Source organism: Furipterus horrens, unplaced genomic scaffold (genome assembly GCF_987537825.1).
Source record: "Furipterus horrens unplaced genomic scaffold, mFurHor1.1.pri manual_scaffold_17, whole genome shotgun sequence".
Taxonomy (NCBI): domain Eukaryota; kingdom Metazoa; phylum Chordata; class Mammalia; order Chiroptera; family Furipteridae; genus Furipterus; species Furipterus horrens.
The window spans coordinates 77,994,153-78,014,739 of NW_028327187.1; the positions used below are offsets into that span (position 1 = coordinate 77,994,153).

The 20,587-nt window shown below is 37.7% G+C and overlaps 1 protein-coding gene across 2 annotated transcripts in view; it reads right to left on the reverse strand.

Annotated features, from left to right (window-relative positions):
* KLF8 (KLF transcription factor 8) overlaps nt 1-20,587 on the reverse strand; it is a 153,379-nt gene that overhangs the window by 24,020 nt on the left and 108,772 nt on the right. For both annotated transcript variants that reach the window (XM_090264509.1, XM_090264510.1), the window contains exon 2: nt 8,648-8,721. In XM_090264509.1, coding sequence (XP_090120635.1) covers nt 8,648-8,719 — 72 coding nt within the window. In that variant the 5' untranslated portion in view covers nt 8,720-8,721. The remainder of the gene's footprint in view (nt 1-8,647; nt 8,722-20,587) is intronic.

A 20,587-nucleotide genomic window follows, 5' to 3' on the forward strand; every position in this document is an offset into this window, starting at 1 on the left:
TGTTTCCAGGACAAAATAAAACTGAAAGAGTTCATTAGATCCAAACCACTGTTATATGAGAAGTTAAAGGGACTGGTTTAAAAAACAGAAGCTAGGGAGATGAAACAAAGGCAAACGAAACAGGCAACGAGAGTGGAAAAGGAACTGTGGGTAAGGGAAACATAGTGGGGGGAGGCCAACAGGGAGGGGGAGTGGGGAGAGGGAGGGAGATAATATAGGAATTGGGGATCATGGTAGGAGGGAATGGAATAGACGGAGAGAGGTTGGGAGGAACTGTAAGCACAACTAATGGACATAATCTAAAAGGGGGGGACAACTGGAGGGAGGGGGCCACCGGGTGGAGGGGAGCAGAGGGAAGGGAAAGTGGCACAAATGTAATATTTTAATCAATAAAACACATTAAAAAAAAAAAAGAATACTGGCCTATAATTTTACTTCTTTTTAGTATCTTTATATGGTTTTGGAATTAAAATAATGCTGGCCTCATAAAAAGAACTTGGAAGTCTTCTCTTGCATTTTTTGGAATAGTTTGAGAAGGATAGGTATTAGTTCTTTTTTCGGTGTCTGGTAAAATTCATCTGTGAATTTTAAAGCTCAGACCAGGATTTTTATGTGCTGGGACTTTTTGATTATTGCTTCAATTTCATTAGTTGTAATCTCTATATTCAGGTGTTCTCCTTCTTGATTCAGTTTTGGAAGATTTTATGATTCTAAGGATTTACCCATTTTTACCCAGGTTGTCCAATTTCTTGGCATATATATATATATATTTGTTCGTAGTATATTCTTGCAGTCAGGGCACATCAGAGAAGGAAAACTCTGATTCCAAAAAACCTCCGCTGCCTTGCGGCATACCTCTTCAGGGGAAAGGCTAAGGGAGTAAACCCCGACAGAAAATCCGGAGCCGGAGTCCCTAAGGCGGTTTGACGTTGTAGTCAACACCGGCAACTCCTGCGGCGCACCTGAAGCCAAGTTGTATTGACTCCGTCTTTCCCTTGGACCCTTCAGCTGCGAAGAGGGGGGGGGTCTGCTGCATGGGCAACAGCAGACCCTCCATATCACCCTGCCCAGGCTCTGTAGCTTCAGCTTCACTGGAGAGGACACTCCAGCATCATCGCAAGATGTCGATTCAACACGGGAGGAGACAGATACCGTGTCACTCCCGAGTCGGACTGCCCAACCATTCTCGGCGGTGCAGATAGACTCTTAAGAAGCTACACCATCGTCTCTCGAGACGGACGGCTGCCGACGACAACGATTCTTGCAGTGCTTTGTATTTCTGTAGTGTTAGTTGTTACTTCTCCTCTTTCACTTCTGGTTTTATTTATTTGCGTCCTCTCATTTTTTTTTTTTTTTTGATGAGTCTGGTTAGAGGTTCAATCTTTTTCATCTTTTCAAAGAAGTGGCCCTTGGTTTCATTGATCTTTTATACTGTTTTTTAGTCTCTCTGCCATTTATTTCAACTCTCTTCTTTATTATTTCTTTTCTTCTGCTTACTCTGGGCTTTGTTTTTTTCTAGTTCTTTTGGGTTTAGGGTTAGATTATGTATTTGAAATTTTTCTTGCTTCTTGAGTTAGACCTGTAATGCTATACACTTCTCTCTCAGGACTGCTTTCACTGTGTCCCATAGATTTTAAGTTGTTGTGTGTTCATTTTCATTTGCTTCCAGATAACTTGTGATTTCTTCCTTGATCTCTTTGTTAACCCATTCATTATTTAATAACATGCTATTTAGCCTCCATGTGTATGAATGTTCTTCAGTTTTTTTTAAATTAAAGTTGATTTCTAGTTTCATACCATTGTGGTCAGAGAAGATCCTTTAAATGATTTCAATCTTGAATTTATTAAGGCTCATTTTGTGTTAACATGCACTCTATTTTTGAGATATTTCATATGCACTTGATATGAATGTATATTCTGCTCCTTTGGAATAAAATGTTCTGTAAATATCAATTAAATTCATCCAATTCAAATGTCATTTAAGTTTTCTCTTTCCTTGTTGATTTTTTGTCCATTGATGTTGATAGGGTATTAAAATCCCCTACTATGACTGTATTGCTGTTGATCTCTTCTTTAAAGTCCACCAAGATTTTCTGTATATATTTAGGTGCTCCTATATTGAATGTATATATGTTTACAAGGGTTATATCCTCTTGTTTGATTGATCCTTTTAGTATTATATAGTGACTTTCTTAATCTCTTCTTATGGTCTTTCTTTTGAAGTCTATTTTTCTGATATAAGTATTGATAGTCCAGCTTTATTTTTTTCCATTTCCATTTGCATGGAATTTTTTTCCCATCCTTTCACTCTCAGTCTTTAGAAAGGCCCTGGGAGATGGAGGGTCACAGAAATCCACTTTTTAAAAATGTCTTTAATTTATGGTTTGAAAGAAGGAAGGCAAGACTAGAAAGAAAATGGAATAACAATGGACACCAAACAGCACACTAGTTGTAAAGGAAAAAAAGGAGCATTGTCATGGTATTAAGATGAAGCTCAGGCTACTCCCAAAAAGAAATAAGATAATTGCTTTTGTACAAATATCTCTATTAGCTTCACTCTGAATTTAGACTAATCACTTTCATTCCTGAGCACTCAAGTATGCACATACACACATATATGTGCACATTCATAATTTAAACAAAAAGTCTATTTAACCCTATGAAACTACAATCCTTCTCTAGTAAGGACATCAGGTATTTGGGTATTAGAGCAAAAAGATGGAGTTGGATACTACTAGAAAGCTAGACATGATCTAAACCTAGAGTAACTTAAAATATTATATCACCACCATCTCAATAGCATCAGGAAATGGAGTACTATAAAACAAAAGAATTCATCAATTTGTACAAACTAATAAGCTAGGCAATCCTAAGGGACTGGAAGAAAGTGTTAAGCATAGTAGCAACCACATCCAGGCAAAATGAGGTTAGAAATGTACATATGCATGTTTGTATGTGTGTGTGTATGTATGTATGTATGTATTTATATATGTAAATGTGTGCATATATTCATTCATTAGGTATTTAATTAGTACCTACCATAAAAAGATGGAAATATTATTACCTAGAATTAAACTATGAAAAATATGAAAATAATAAGATGAAACACTTTTTATTCTTCAGAGCATCTAAGATTATTTAAGTGGTGCATGGATAAGTTATTTTATTGAAATTGTTATATATGAGGTCTGTCTAGAAGGTATCCAGCCATGTAATGTGAAAAATGGAGATGTTTATTGCAGAGGATATAAGATACAAGAAACACTGTACATGGGACAATGACACCTCAGTCTCCTTCAATGTAGGCACCCTGGGACCTCACACAGTTCTCCCAATCACCATCAGCTGCCTCATCATATTTTCCTGAATCTCATCGATGGTATAAAATGTCTTCCCTTTCAAAGGTGATTTTAGTTTTCAGAAAATCCAGAAGTCACAGGGCACCAAATCTGGGCTGTAGGGGGCCTGAGTTGCCTAGATGATTTGCTGTTTCACCAAAAAGCTCCACATGAGACATGATGCATGAGTGGTCGTGTTGTGATGAGCTGCTAATCACCAGTTGCCTATAGCTACACCCTTTTCAATCATCCAAATAGTTCTTAACACAAAATTTGATGCAGATTCACTGCTCTACTCACTCATTTTGAATGCAAAGGCCACACAGCACACATGCTCACTCAACGGTGTCTACCACCCCCACTGACTAGTACAGTGAAGTCATCATTGTTCATGCATGCCTATTCCAGTCCACTCTCCTTAGCTGTCAGGTTACAATGATGTCGCACAAACCATCCTAGTTATATTAACAAAGGCTGAACTTTTTCCGGACACATCTCATACTTATTGATTATATATTAGAAAAAAATACATATATAACACATTGTAGTGGGCTTAACAGTGTTCCCCAAAAAGATATGTCCCTGTCTTGCCCTGGATGGAGTGGCTGAGTGGGTTGAGTGCTGCCCTGCAAACCAAAGGGTTGCCAGTTTGATTCCCAGTCAGGGCACATACCCGGTTTGTGGGCCAGGTCCCCAGTTAGGGGTACGTGAGAGGCAACCACACACTGACAGTTCTCTCCCTCTCTATCTCCCTCCCTTCCCCTCTCTCTAAAAATAAATAAAATCTTTTAAAAAATGATATGTCCATGTCTTAATCCCCACAATCCATAAATGTTACCTTATTTGTAGATATAATTAAGCCAAGGATCTTGAGGAGATCATCCTGGGTTTTTGGGTGGGCCCTAAATTCAATGACAAGTGTCCTTAAAAGAAGCACACAGAGGACAAACACATGGAGACACAGAGAAGAGACGAAGGTAGATATTGGATTTCTGATGGCACAAGTCAAAGAACAACTGCATCCACCAGAAATTGGAAGAGGCAAGGAACGGATTTGTCCCTAGAGCCTCAAGAGAGTTTGTGGCATTGACAACACCTTGATTTTGGACTTCTGGCCTCTAAAACCATAAGATAATAGATTTCAGTTGTTTAAGCTACCCAATCTGTGGCAATTTGTTGTAGTGGCCCTGGGAAAATAATACTGCATATGAAACCCTAATTCTCCATATTGCTTAAGACAAATAATATAGGCATTTTTAAAATTTTTATTTGAGCTAATATTTAAAAAGTAACTAGATAATATTGATGATAAGGATATGGCAAAAACTGTGAAAATGCTACTTAAGTAATCGAAGTTTGGGAAACACAGAATATCACTGTGTGAAAACAAGAGATATTTACATGAAACAGTTGATAGAGTACATGTAATAAGAACCACATGAGTGACTGATACAGATAATTAAGCATTACAGGTGCTCAAGTGTGCTAGAGATTAGTGAGAGTTGGGGCTATCAGTGAAAGTTTTATGGAAGAAATGGAATTGGAATTTGGACTCTAAGGAAAGTGTGGGATTTGGTAAATTAGACAGACTGATTGAAGCATGTGCCAGGCAAAAAGAACAGCATGGGAAAAGGTATCACTAAAAACCTTTTAGAATGCAGGACCTAAGTATTTAATGTTATAGAGGTTGTTAATTTTCGTGGTTGTAATAGTGTTGATATAGTTATGTGGGAGCAAGTCATTGGTTGCAGGTGATACATGCTGAATTATTTACGGGTGAAGTTTCTTGATGCAAATTACTTTCAAAAGTAAGGAGGGAGAGAGAGAGGGTGGGGGAAAGAGAGAATGAGACTGTAAGAATAAATATCAAAATATATATTAAGAATAATAAATTGAAAGGGGAAGGCATATATAGTACAACATGAACCCTAAAGCTACTCATACACTTGGTCGAAGAAATTGTACTTTCAGAAAATAATCAGAAACTAGAAAGAAAGGGCAGGTGACAACCAAGTGCTCATTCATTAAATGGTATGGTGATGTAAGAATTCAAAGAAGGGGGAGCAGCATGTGTATACTGAGCTAGAGAGCCATCCACCACCAATCTGACCTCATAACATAAACAAATCATATAATTGACCAAACCAGGAGGCTTCTGCCCACTAGGATGTTGCCAGCAGTGTATTATTATAGAATACAAGCTCTGGGTTTTTGTCTGCTGGGGCATGGTCAGTGTTCTCTGTCCATATACCACAAGCACCTTTGCTTACTAAAACCAAGGTATCTTGAAAATGGCAAGAAACAAAAAACAAATGCTTATGCCATCTACTATCTAGAATTTCTACACATTGAACAAATTCCAAAGGGTTTCAAATTCTAGAACCTTAGTAAATGTAAACAATACACCAAAAAATATTTTTGGAACTGTACATAGGTGTATGGATTTGAAAATAAGGTACTTATGCATGCTTGACAACATTTCACTGAGTATTTTTAAATTAAAGTCCAATCGATTGTTATCTAACACTTATAATCAGTTTCCTTTTAGTATTAACTATGGCTAAGAACCAGAAAACAGCAGCTGCATTGCAACAATTAGCAAGTTTTGATGTGCCAATGGCCCCTAAATGGTAACAGCCACAAATAAGGTAAACAAGACATTAAATTGGGTTTAATACCATTAAAACAATACAAAGGCATCTTATCATATGCACATGCAACTTAAACAAACTCAATTGTACACCAAGGGTAAAATATTTAATGATTAAAAACTTTTTTTAAAAATATGACTCTTAATGTGAGCCAGATACTTTATCTCATGACTTAAGTAAAAAAGTAAAAAAGAATCTATACTAGATATACAAAAATATATTGTTAATTTTATAAAAAATTTAAGGGATTTTCAAGGGTACTTTTTACTGTATTTGGGTTTTACTTATCCAATGACTTTAGAACTCAACCCTGAGCAAAATAGGACTTCCACATCTAACACAGAGTGCCTAGCTGTAGAAAACATAATCTGTTTTGAATTGTGCTGGGAGTATTCAAGTTCACAATTTTCTTATCTGTAAAATTAGAACATTAAGAATACCTACATCAAACTAAAGAGTTTCTACTTAGCAAAAGAAAACATCATCAAGATGAAAAAGGAACCAACCATGTGGGAAAACATATTTGTCAATGATACCTCTGACAAGGTATTGATCTCCAAAATATATAAAGAACTTATAAGACTCAACATCAAGAAGCCAGACTATCCAAATAAAAAATGGGCAAAGTACCTGAATAAACACCTCTCCAAAGAGGACATACAGAGGGCCCATAGATATATGAAAGGGTGCTCAACATCACTAGCCATCAGAGAGATGCAAATTAAAACCACAATGAGATACCACTTCACATTGGTCAGAATGGCCATCATCAACAAACAAGTGCTGGCGAGGATGTGGAGAAAAGGGAACCCTAGTCCACTGCTGGTGAGAATGCAGACTGGTGTAGCCGCTATGGAAAACAGTATGGAGTTTCCTCAAAAAACTAAAAATGGAGCTGCCTTTTGATCCAGTGATTCCATTGCTAGGATTATACCTGAAGAATCCTGAAATACCAATTCAAAATAACCTATGCACCCCTATGTTCATAGCAGCACTATTTATAGTAGCCAAGTGCTGGAAATAGCTTAAGTGCCCATCTGCAGAGGAGTGGATTAAAAACTGTGGTACATTTACACAAGGGAATACTATGCAGCAGAAAGAAAGACAGAACTCCTACCATTTGTGACAACCTGAATGGAACTTGAGAGTATTATGCTTAACAAAATAAGCAAGCAGCAAAAGGCAAATACCATATGATATCACCTAATACAGAAAAGTAATGAACAACACAAACAAACGAGCAAAACAGAACCAGAAGCATGTAAACAAGGAACAGACTGACAGTGACCAGGGGGGAGAGGGAGTGGAAAAGGGGAGAAAGAAGGGAAAGGGTCTAGTCAAGAACTAATACAAATAGCCCATGGATGTGTACAACGAGGTGAGTGAGGATGGGCTGTGGGAGAAGAGGTGGGTGGAATGAGGGAGGAGCAATGAGGAAAAAAGTGCGACAACTGTAATAGAAAAACAATAAATAAATTAGAGTGGTAAAATTTTTTTTAAAAGAATACTTACCTGTAATGTTTAATATTATATGCCAACTTGGCTGGGCCACAGTGCCAAGATATTTGGTCAGATGTTATTCTGAATGTTTCAGTGAAGGTGTATTTTTGGGTAGCATTAATATTTAAAGCATTGGACTTTGAGTAAAGCAGATCACCCTTCATGATATGGGTTGGCTTCATCCAATCACTTTAAGGCCTTAATAAATAAATACTGACCTCCCCTAAGCAAGAAAGAATTCTTTCAGCAGACTGTCCTTGAACTCAAACTGCAACTTTGCTTTGGCTCTCCAGACTACCCATTGGATATTTTTTAACTTTTAAAAAAGATTGTATTCATTTATTTTTAGAGAGAGGGGTAGGGAGGGACAAAGAGAGGGAGAAAAACATTTATGTGCAAGAGAAATATTGACTGGTTACCTCTTGCACCCCTGAACCAAGGACCTGGCCTACAACCCAGGTATGTGCCCTGTCTGGGACTTAGACAGGCAACCTTTTTGGTTTGCAGGAGGATGCCGAAACCACTGAGCTATGCCAGTCAGGGCCTATCTGTTAGATTTTGGATTCACCAGGATTCTACAATTATGTAAGCCAATTCCTTAAAATCTGTCTCTCTCCCTTTAGATAAATATGTGATAGATAATAGATGATAGGTATATAGATAAAATTTTGTTTTAAATATACATATATACACATATATAAACATATATGTGTGTGTGTATATAGAGAGAGAGACAGAGACAGAGAGACAGACACAGAGAGACAGAGAGAGAAATCTTGATACATACACCTTCTATTGGTTCTGATTCTCTGAAAAACCCTGACAAATACACTATCCAACAGAGTTACTGTGAAGAATAAATAAAACAATGCATTTAACCTTCAGAGTGCCTAAAATATGAAATAGTTCCAGATAAACACTTGCCGTTCTATACCAAGTGTCTCCTCTTGCCCTATTACTGTTTCTTTTAGGCCAGATCTACTATTTGAAGATGGAATCCAAGCATTAATGTACTTTTTAGAAACCTCCCTTACTTCACCCCTTCTCAGTCCTCAACATGTTGTTAGAAAGAAAAATGATCTTCAGCTCAATAATGATTATGAGGTATTCTATACTATTATGACACAATATTAATATCTCTTTTTCTTGATAACTGACCTGTTTGAATACATGCATGGAGCCACCTTCTGAATTAAATTGGACCTCCAAGTTGTTTATGAGTTGATCCATATCTGGAAAAGAGAAAAGAGAAAGACAATTTTAAAATAAGATCTAACCCACTATCCACACATACAATATGCCATTTACCCTTGGTTACACCTCTTTGTATTTTTATGAACATTATTTCTCAGTACTGAGAAGTCAGTATTTTGACAACATTCTAATTTATATATTCTGTCCATCAAGATAGCCCTGACTTCTCCCCAATAAAGTAGCTGCCCTCTCCCATCAAATTCTGTATGCACGTTAATCTGTTTCTTCTAACCTCTCCAACCCACCCTACATCCATAGAAATATCAACATAGCTAAATAGTTTTCAGAAAGCTCCCCTTCCTGGCCTAGCTTTCATTCTAGGGAGTTCCATGCTCCTGTATGGATATTCACCCTAATGCATTTGTTTACACATTAGAAGCAAGTCTCTAAAGAAATATTTTATCTCTCTACTTCTCTTAAACATACAAGCCAGGTCAGGTTGATATAAGCAGTCTTTTATTTCCTTGTTAGATAGCTCTTCTTCCTACAGAAAAAACACTTGGTGGTCTCATTTACCTGCCCTGAACCATCACAATCATTCCCACCAGAAGCACATACCAGCATCTCTTTAACCAGATTTCCTTTGATCAATCTACAGTCTAATCTCACTATAGAGGAAAACACAGGGCAAGGAAGATGAATCCAAGCTTGCTTATGATTTAATTGGTCAGATTTCAGATCACGCTAAGTGTCTCCAAGTCAATTCAATTAGTTTCCTCAGTTATGACCTGGTTGCATTTCAAAATGTTGTCCATAGATCAATTAATTGCTTTGGATATTAAATATATTTACCCATAGAAATGTTCATTTACAGGTCACTTCACAATAGCCATTTAAGACCTAATGCAGTTAAAATATAACAAATGCACAATTAGCAGGAATATAAAATTATAATACAGCCACACAAAAAGTAAAAGATAATCCTAAAAACAATTCCTTTATTTATTGAAATTCAGGAACGGAGGAAACCAGTCCTAATCAAATGGCAAGAACACACAATGAATTTTCTATTGGAATTATGAGAAAACTTTAACAATTTAAAATATCTCCAATTTTATCTCAAAATGCATAGATTTTCTTTTCTTTGTTCCAGGTATATGAGTAGAAGTGTTTACATATATATCCATCATTAACCAAATCTGTATCGCATAATTACTATGAGTCAGAGGTTAGAGTAGGCAAATTGTTACCAGTTTTAGATCTGTGTCAACCAGATATGGAACATCAGCAAAAGAAGCAGAGAGCGTTGACCTGGGAGTTAGATGCCCAGGAATCACATCCCATAATCTTTGTCAAGGCCTTTTTCCCCCCTAAGTCTCAACTTCTCATCTAGAATTAAAAGATTCCAAACCATTCTCTGCAAAGTCTTAAGGCTTCCATGAAGTCTCTGTGGGTGGGGGTGGGGTTAATGGAGGAAGAAATGTAGTAAATAATAAGCACACTAGCTAGATGCAGGAAACTGTTTTTCATTAGACTGTAGGCTCTTTGCAGACAGAGATTTTCACTTTTAATGTTTCTTCTAGTGATGTATTTCTGGGGCTTAAGATAGTGCCTGGCACATGGAGGTGTTCAGTATATTTCCCAAAGATTTTGATGAGAATGACAGAAAAGAAGAAAGAGGAAGTGTGTTTTCTCAAGTATAAGAACTGGTCAAGAATAGAAAAGAATAAAAGGAAATTAGAGAGGTTATATATGAGAGATGTTTGAGGTGTAATTAACTATGAAGTATGGTGTACCAGAGAGGGTAGTTTTTGTGATTTAAAGAAGTGAAAAAGGAGGTCCAACAGTAGAAAAAGAATGTTAGGTCAGATAACTCTCATATAAACCAGAAGGGGGCACCATGAAGTCAGGAGCACTTGTTTGGTTGCTGCCAGAAAAATGTGGAGACAGAAGAGAATTTGGTTCTTCTCCATTCACATATCCTTCAATTAGGCCTCATTTTTTCTAGATGTGATAACTTATAAGAGCCATCCCCTATGAGGCAGCAGGGATGAGAAAGCAAAGTGACATTGATAAGCTATTTAGCCCCCATTGAACTTTAGTTTCTTCACCTGCCAAGGAAACGGGGTGTGGCACTGATTTATTAGGGTTAATTAATATGAGGTTTCCATGAATTGGTACATGTAAATGCACTTTTTAGCATACAAAAAGTTCTCAATTAATTATTATTATCATGATCACCATTATGGTTGTTGATAGCCATCTTTAGCTCCGGCCAAGAACAGTATTTCCTAGGTATCGAACAGGTCTTTTATAAACTCAGTGTGATCAAAAACCCTCTCTTCCTCTTATATTTACAATCTCAATTTATAACAACACCATCAACCCAGGCTCAGTATAAAAACCTGAGGGCCAGTCACTTTTGACTCCTCTCTCAATCTCCAGCCAATTGGTTAGCAGTTGCAATAAATTCTACTGCAGAAATATATCTTAAACCTAGCCCTTCATCATCTCCCAGTCACCTCCCTTTCTAGTCCATACTCCACGTTGCTACTCAAGTAGGGTAAAAACATGTGGGATCTGGAGTGAGTGCCTAGGGTCACATCCTGACTCTGCAAGTTCTTAACAATAAAATTTTGGGCAAGTTTTCCCACCCCCCAACCCCTGTCTGTTTTCCCAACTGTAAAATGAGAATATCAGCTCAGAGGGTTGTTGTGAGGATTTATCAAGTTAATATGTGCTCAAGTGTTTATAGTTTCTTGCACAGAGGCATCATCTGTCTGTTTCCTTCACTATCAGGTGAGCTCCTCAAAAATTACCTAGTCTTGCTCCTCTCTGTGTTCCATTTTTTTAGCAGATATCTCCTCCATGCAATGTGCTAATGCCCAATGAATGAATAATCATGAAGGAAGGTTATTTAATAACAATAATATAGTGGAACCTTGGTTCTCAAACTTAATTAGTTTCAGAACACTGTTTGAGAAGCAATTTGTTAAAAAACTGAATCTCCTTTGTTTGTTGCCTGAGAGACGCATGACTGATCATACGAGTATCAGCATGAAAGGGTTGTCAGGTCAACAATCAAGACATGGAGTTTTGTTAGACAACCGAGACATTTTTTCCATGAACAACTCAGTTGAGAACTGAATTGTTTGAGAACCAAGGCATTCAATAACTGAGGTTTGATTGTATATTATAATGACAGTATTAATATTTAAAATAGCAATAATCAAGGAGTCTGAAAAATACTTCTTGTCCAATCTGTATCAAAAATACATTAGAAAGATAAGTACCATGTGATTTCATTCATGTGTAATCTAATGAACAAACTGAACTAACCAGGAAAATGGGGACAGACTCATAGATGGAGAGCAGGGAGGTTAGGAGGCAGAGGGATTAAGCAAAAAGGAAAAAGGACTCATGGAGGTGGACAACACCGTGGTGATTGCTGGGAGGAGGTGGGTTTATATAAGGGGACTAAAAGGTAATTAAAAATACAATAAAATTAAATTTAAAAAATATTTAAGTATATTAGTCAAATGGCATAAGCTGATAATTAGGAATGTCTCAGCTATTTTTGCTTACTGCACTCTCACCCAAAGGACAGTTGATTGGAGTAGCCATTAGATAACCCTGGACAACATTTTAAATGTTAGCAGGAGTGAATATAGAGAAAGCTATCAGAAAGGTATATAACCTTCTCTTTTAAAAATGTTTTCTTTAATATTTAGCCAGCCAAAATTTTAAAATGAAGGGAATTAAGGCCTACAGAATGGTCTTAAAGAAAGCTCAGTTGTGTTTTTATGGAAGACTTTAAAATTTAAAAGCCTTTTGCTTTTCTCTAAAGTTGGAGTTGCTGCTCTTAATCGTCTAGAAGGGAAGGCTGCACAGCATTTGTGAGAGAAGTGGTGAGGAAATACCCAAAAGTGGTTAAGGTACCTGCCTTGACCTATTGAGATATGAATCACACAGGCAGGAGGGCTTCAGAAATGCAAATTATCTACTTGAGATAATAACCCATTAATCTGCCTGAATTGGTTCTTCAAGCCTTTGTGTCTGCAAACTGGACTTTCTGGTACTTCTGCTAATGTAGGGGGTACTGGAGGAGGAAATAAAGGATGAGATAGGAAGGAAGATTGACCCTCAGACTGAGCACCCACAGAGGATCAATGTCTAATATATTCAGAACTTCATACATCATATTCCAGGGACCATGACCACAGAAAATTGATAAGGTTATATTACCTTTGTCATGTTTCCAAGATTATCTTGTGACACAAGTGGCATTTTCCATAATGATCTACTCATTATATGAAAGTGAACAGTGCTTCTAAGGGACAGAGCAGGTGGCTGGCTAATTAGGAACACATCTCACCCTTTGGCCAGCCCTGAGAGGAAAAAAATGTCTAGGGATGAAGCAAGAAGTTAAACCTTTATGGAGGAAAGCAAAGCACAGTCATTGGGCTCTACAGCTTCAAAAGAAAGCAAAACATTGGGAACCCCGACACAGACCTAAGAAAGTACCTGGAGTCTTAACTAGATAAGAGTATTGGGACAACACAAATAATGATCTCTCATGTGCATCTACATAGATTTATAGTAGGGAAATAGCTCTCATATATCATTCCCTCTTCACAGATAATAAATTTGGAGGTGACAGGAGATTTGACTTTGGGTGGTGAACACACAATGCGACATAAAGGATGTATTATAGAATAGTACACATGAAACCTATATAATTTTATGAACCAATGTTACCCCAGTATGTTTAATTAAAAATAAATGAAAAAATTGTCCACTAAAAGAAAAATAAGTTTAAAGACAATGAACCAATCATTTCAAAACATCTTGGGTAGATATCATTCACTTTTAGCCATGACCTATAAGAAATGCTGGAACTGTTAAAAAATAAAAATCAATGTTTTAGGACTTTGAGATTATAGGTAGTTTTTTATTACACGATTAGCTATGTTTTCAATATTAGAAAAACATTATTAAAGAACAACTAGAGTACACAGATATTTTCAAATAGTTCAATTGCAGATTTTCCAAGGGAAGAGAGGGTAGTTTTGGGATAGGCCTCTGGGAAAACCTTCAGCACTGAGGCTAATCTGCAGCATGACATTAACAACAGAATGGTGATAAAGGAACAATAATTGCCAACACTCACTGAGTACTTACTTTGTTCTATTAAATAAACAAATGCATTAGTTCAATTAATCATCGTAATTCTAGGAGTGGCACATTATTTCCCTATCTTTAAAATGAGGATCTGAAACACAGAAAGATGTAGTTTATCCCCCAAATCACCCAGTTAGTAAATGGTGGAATGAGATCTAAACCTCAGTATTCTAGAGCTATAATGAAGATTTAATGGTCTTTGCCCTGGGTGCCAATGGGATCCCGAAACCTCTACTTGAAGCAGATCACATAATTAAGGGCAAATGACTAGAAAAAAGTGACCTAATGAAAGGATATTGCAAGACCATCTAATTTCTCTCATTTCCTCCTAACAGGGTCACACTTATCACCATAGGAACATGTGGAAAACCCAAAGTCCAAGAACTTGTGGCACCTCAGCAGGTAGCTCACTATGACTTTCCTATTCAAGAGTCTCAAAATACATAAAATCTGGAGGATGTCTGAGGTACTTAGTCCAAATTATAGGACCCACCACTAGAGCAGGTACTCAGAAGTGGCTCCGAGACAGTAAACACTTGCAGCTTGCCTTCTCAGCTTTCCTGGAATGAGATTTCTAGAACTAGTCTCTTTGTACTGCACTCCCACCAAATAGGTAAATTTATTTTAAAACAATAGTTAATCTTCAATAAACTGATATAACAGTTAAAGAAGGCAGTGTTAAACACCAGGAGGATCCTTCAGGAGCTAGGAGACCTGCTTTCTAGTTCAGACTCCATTGTTATCTAGCAGTGTCATCTTGTAATAGTGGGGTCCCCAAAGTGCTCACAGCCCATGGTTTTGGGGATGGGGGAAGGAAATAATACAGCTTTTAAGGTACTTTGCATATCTATGGCAAGCTTGTAGCTAGGATGATACTGTTTAAAATACTTTGCATATCAATGACAAGGGGATAGCTGAGCCTTTCTTGAAGGAGAGAGCCAGAAGGAAAGGAGGGAGCCAGAAGGAAAGACAAGAGCTATAAGGAAGGGAGCCATGTGGTTTGAAAGAAGGTAGAAGGGCCCCACTATCCGCCATGAAGTCTGGTGTGAAAGAAGCAGCCACACGGTCTGAAATGGTGTAGACAGGAGTCAGCTATAAGGTCTGGTGTGTAAGGGAGAGAGTCATGATGTAGCAGCTATGCAGTTTGTAAGGATGATTCAGCCATGTGGCCTAGGCTAGTAAGAAAGCAGGAATGCTGCCGCTTTGATTGTGCTCCCTCCAGCTGACTCCGAAGCCACCAAGGAGTCTGCCTTGCAGACCCAGATGCTCTCTGGACTCTTGGAACCCAGGACATGCAGAGAGGACATTCTCTTAGGACTTGTGCTTTTCCTGGACTTCACCATGATACAGTAGAACACAGCACATGCTTTTCTGGACTATTATACAAAGGCTGAAGACAATGTACCCCAGATCCTGAAGGAGAGAGCTGACAAATAAGGAATGGGGAACTATTGGGCTTGATTTTGGCTTATAGCCTTTTGGGGAGCAAGGGAAGTGCTGGGTGTCCTGGGAGAACAGGGCTCTGAGCAGAAGTGCTCTCAGCCTCCCCAAGATTGGAATATTGTAAATTAAGACCTGTTTTTTTTCTCAACACTAATTGCTGGGTCTTACACCAAGGCGCCATGTGAAGGAGCCCTGCTTTTCCTGGTAACAATCTTAAGTAAACTACTTAGCCCTTTTCAGGCCTCTTCCTGTTATAACATTCTGTGATACATGATCCTATGATAAATCGGCAGCCGTCCGTCTCGAGAGACGATGGTGTAGCTTCTTAAGAGTCTATCTGCACCGCCGAGAATGGCTGTGCAGTCTGACTCGGGAGTGACACGGTATCTGTCTCCTCCCCCCCTCTCTTCGCAGCTGAAGGGTCCAAGGGAAAGACAGAGTCAATACAGCTTGGCTTCAGGTGCGCCGCAGGAGTTGCCGGTGTTGACTACAACGTCAAACCGCCTTAGGGACTCCGGCTCCGGATTTTCTGTCGGGGTTTACTCCCTTAGCCTTTCCCCTGAAGAGGTATGCCGCAAGGCAGCGGAGGTTTTTTGGAGTCAGAGTTTTCCTTCTCTGATGTGCCCTGACTGGAAGATCGAACCAGCGACACTTAGCTCGCAGGCCGACGCTCAATCCACTGAGCCAAACCAGCCAGGGTAGATCCTATGATAAGGATATAGATAAAGATCTATAATCTTTTCAAGTTTTTGTGTAATCTGTGAAATTGACAACAAGAGGGACAATTACATTCTCCACAGACTAAGGTAAACTTGAGCCTCTCTCCCACAGCATTAAAAATCCCAAGTATTTATTATGTATAATTTTAAATACATACAAAAGTAAAGATGAACCCCTATGTGCCTATTCCCAGCTTCAACAATTTGCAGTTCACCTGCACCCCCAACCCTCTCCCACCACCTCAGTGGGAATTTTTAGGCAAATCGCAGGTATCATGCCATTTCATTCTAATGCATTTTTAATGGGACATATTTAATCTTCACAATCCCTGTAAAGTGGGTATACTGTTGCTTCCATTATACATATGAGGAAATAGAGGCTCAGAGAGACTAAGTAATCCAAGGTTATACAGCTGGTAAATTACTGGAATTTGTATCCAGGGATGATGTTCAATACCAAAAGCTCTTTTTCTCCCTTAAAGTAATTGTCACTACACCGTACTTTGGAATAGTTGAATGATGTTGAAAATAATAATAATGGAGGTGTTTTTATACCTTAGCAGTGAGCTCTACCATTGAACATTTGCAGAGTACTAAAGGATTCACACTAATTGTGATGTTAATCATAACACAAAACCTCTAGGAATATAGAGATCCAGCTTGGCAATGAGGCATCAGTTTAGAAAAAGGACAAAGCGCCACAACAGTACAAGCTCATTGCTTTGCAACATAATGTAAAATCTCATGCAATACACTTCATTACTTTATACCATTAATTTATGCAATAATCTCTTCCAACACATTAAAAACAGTACCACTGCAGCCACCAAAAAGACTGCAAAACAATACAGTGGTCCTTGTCTATGCTTAGCACAACAGGGGTTTAAAGGCAGAGACTTTATCTCTTGAATGGTCTTTCCTCTCACTGCCTGGGCTACCTGGCCCAGGAGCAAGTCAGAGTCCTGATCCATCTTAGTTTGTAAGAACCCAGGATGTCAGGTTAAATAAGGAACCAATAATTAATAATAATTGTTGTTATTTTCAAGGTTACATATTGATTCCAGGCTGCAGCCACAGAAGAAATTGGAAGAGCTACTGTGTGAATATTTATCAAAACTAGTTTTAAAAACAGGAAAATGAGTAATTCATATCACACATCCTCATTCTAATTGATGATGAAACAACCAGATCATTCACAGCACATAAAGAAACAAAAAGAGCTAGGATCATCAGTCCCAAATAATTAAAAGTTAAGTATATGTTCAGCATTGTGAAGAATTTTCTGAGGATATTATACATACCTTGTTTGTTAGTTTGTATTTGAAGGGAAATAAAGTGGAAGAGAAATGCAGAAAAAATGAAAGAATCTCTAGAAAAATAAAGGATCAAATTTTTTTAAATGGAGCTAGGTCAAGGAATTTGGACAGTTACATTAAACAAGGAACAGACAGAGTGACCAGAGGGGAGAGGGGGGGATAATGGGGGAAGAAGGGAAAGGGTCTAGTCAAGGAACATGTATAAAGGACCCATGGACATGGACAACAGGGTGGCAACTGACTGTGGGAGTGAGGGGGTGGGCAGGGCAGGGGAAAGCAATGGGGGGAAATTGGGACAATGTAATTGAACGACAATGAAAAGATAAACTCCCTTAAATTAAAAAAAAGAAAAATATGAAGTAGAGAAAAAGACGGCTGTCATGATAATTGTCTTCAGAGTACATATAAGGTATTTGGAGGAAGCAGAACTGCTGTATTATCACTGGAGATTACAACATGGATATCTTACAACATGGAGTCTACATTAGCTAGACCTGATCAATGGCTGCCTGCTTTTCACAGGACATGTTTCTCTTGTTTTATTGGACCCTGCAGTGATTTGAGATCCCAGGTCTCTGTGGTGAGCTAAAAATTATGCATAACACAATACTGATCAAATATTATAAGATAATGGATGCTGCAGTGTTGAATTATAATTTCAGGCTAAGAGGACTAATTTAAGAAGGAGATAACCAAAAGTAAAACAGAAAAAAATCCAAAGAAAGAGTGTGGTGAAGTGAGCTTTGAGGAACTAGGGTCAGTCAAGAAGAGACAGAAAAGAAATCTAGATTAGAGGTAGAGTAGACTATACACTCTGTGAAGGGTTAGAATCCCATTTAGATTGTTTACCACTGTAACACCAGATTCTAAGTATGATACCTGGAACTTTGTTGGCACTTAGTAAATGATTGTGGATTGAAGGAAGAGTGGCATAATAAAAATTGTATTTAAGGAAGATATTCTGGCAGTGGTCTACAGAATAGAGAAGGAAGAAAGGATCAAGGCAGAACTATAAGCTATGGGAATATTCTGTATGTATTATGGTGAAAGCTTATTTAGGTGTCACAAACTCAATACCTAGAGGGGTCAGGGGAATGTGGTTACCTGAGAATACACATCCTGTCTAAAAGGGGAGGGAGGGAGGAGTTCATTAATTCTAGGCAATTGTAGACAAGACACGATATGAGTCCAGTATATTCTCATTATTCAAGAAAAGCTGAAATTCTTGAGTTTTAAGTAAAATATTATTTTAAAATGTTGACAATAAACCATTTTTAAAAGTGTGGATCTAGGCAAATTGTTATACTACTATAGACTGAATTGTGTCCTTCCCAAATTTATATGTCGAAGCCCTAACCCCAATGTGACTGTATTTAGAGAAACAGTTATTATGGATGTAATTAAGTTTAAATGAGGTCATAGGGGTAGAGCCCTCATCCAATGAGATTAGTATTCTTGTAAGACAGGACAGCACAGAGCTCACTCTCTTTCTCCTGGAACACAAAGAAGAGGTCACATACAGAGGGAGAAGACAGCCATCTACAAGCTGAAAAGAAAGCCTTCACTAGAATCTAACCATGGTGGCACCCTGGTCTCAGACTTTCAGCCTCCAGAACTGTGAAAAAATAAATTTCTGTCTATGGCATTTTGTTGTGGCAGCCATAGCAGACTAGATATACTTACAAGGTTGTTTTATTGCTATCACAAACAACACTGCAAAAGTTTGGAAATATCTTAAATGTCATTCAATAGGAAACTAAATAAATCATGACTCATCCATATAGTGAAAAACTATGCAGTCATACAAAAGAATGGGGTATTCTTTACATACATATATGGAAATTCTCCAAAGCATATTTGTATTTTATTTTTTTTATTTTTTATTTATTTACTTTAAAGAGAGAGAGGAAAGGAGAAAGAGAGCAAGAGAAACATCAATGTGTGGTTGCCTCTCACATGCCCCCAAATGTGCCCTGGCTGGGAATTGATTCACAGGCCGGTGCTCAATCCATTGAGCCACACTAGCCAGGGCTAAAATATATTTTTAAGTAGACAAAGTGTAAAATGATATGTAGAGTATGTTTCTGTGTATAAAAGTGAATATATACACACATGTGTGTGAATATATACACGTGTATATGTATACACACACACACACACACACACACACATATATATATTGGCCAAAAAGTTTGTTTGTTTTTTTCTGCAAGATGGCTCTAGTAGTGCTTAATTTTCTTTAACTTCATTTGAAATAATTTTGTTAGTGTATTGTGACAGTTGTCATATCAGCATTTATTTTTTAAGAAACTTATCAAAATTGGTGAATTTCATGTAGCCATTTTAATATTGAAGATGGAATAAAATACACATTTTTAGCATATTATGCTTTATTATTTCAGGAAAGGTAAAAACACAACTAAAATGCAAAGAAAAGATTTTTGCAGTGTGTGAAGAAGGTGCTGTGATTGATCAAATGTGTCAAAGGTGGTTTGCAAAGTTTCATGCTGGAGATTTCTCACTGGACAATGTTCCATGGTCAGGTAGACCAACTGAATTTGGTAGTGATCAAATTGAGACATTAACTGAGAACAATCAATGTTATACCACATGAGAGATAGCTGACATACTCAAAATATCCAAATCACTAGTTATTGGTGAAAATGAAAAATGTGTCTTTTATTCTGCAGACTTTTTGGCTAACCCTATATATAGAGGGAGGGAGAAGGAAGAGGAGAGGGAGGGAAATCGGGGAGAGAGAGGGGGGTGCAAAACAGGTGGCTAGGGGACAGGACTAGAAAGGAGACTCTTCATTGTATATGTTTTATATATTTTGAATTTTGAGTAATGTTGAATTTAAAGATTTAGGGAAAACAAAACACACATGTGTGCTCTATTGGTCTGTAGGCTAATTTTACCTCTGGACTAAATTAAGGTGGTGGCAAATAGAATAAAAAGAAAGGATCTAATGCCAGATACAAAGGGAAAAAAACAACAGCCTTTGGTTACTAAGTAATAGGGAAACATTTTGAGTATGGAATATGATAATCACAACAGCCATATTTCCCTACTGCTTACTATACTCTCATGCATTCTTCTAAGTGCTTTAAAAAATTAACACATTTATTCCTTTACTGTAACCCTATGAGGTAATTTCCACTGTTTTTCTCAATTCATGGATGAGAAAAGTCAAGTGTAGAGTTTAAATAACTTCACCAAGTTTATGATGATGGTTAGTTGTGGAA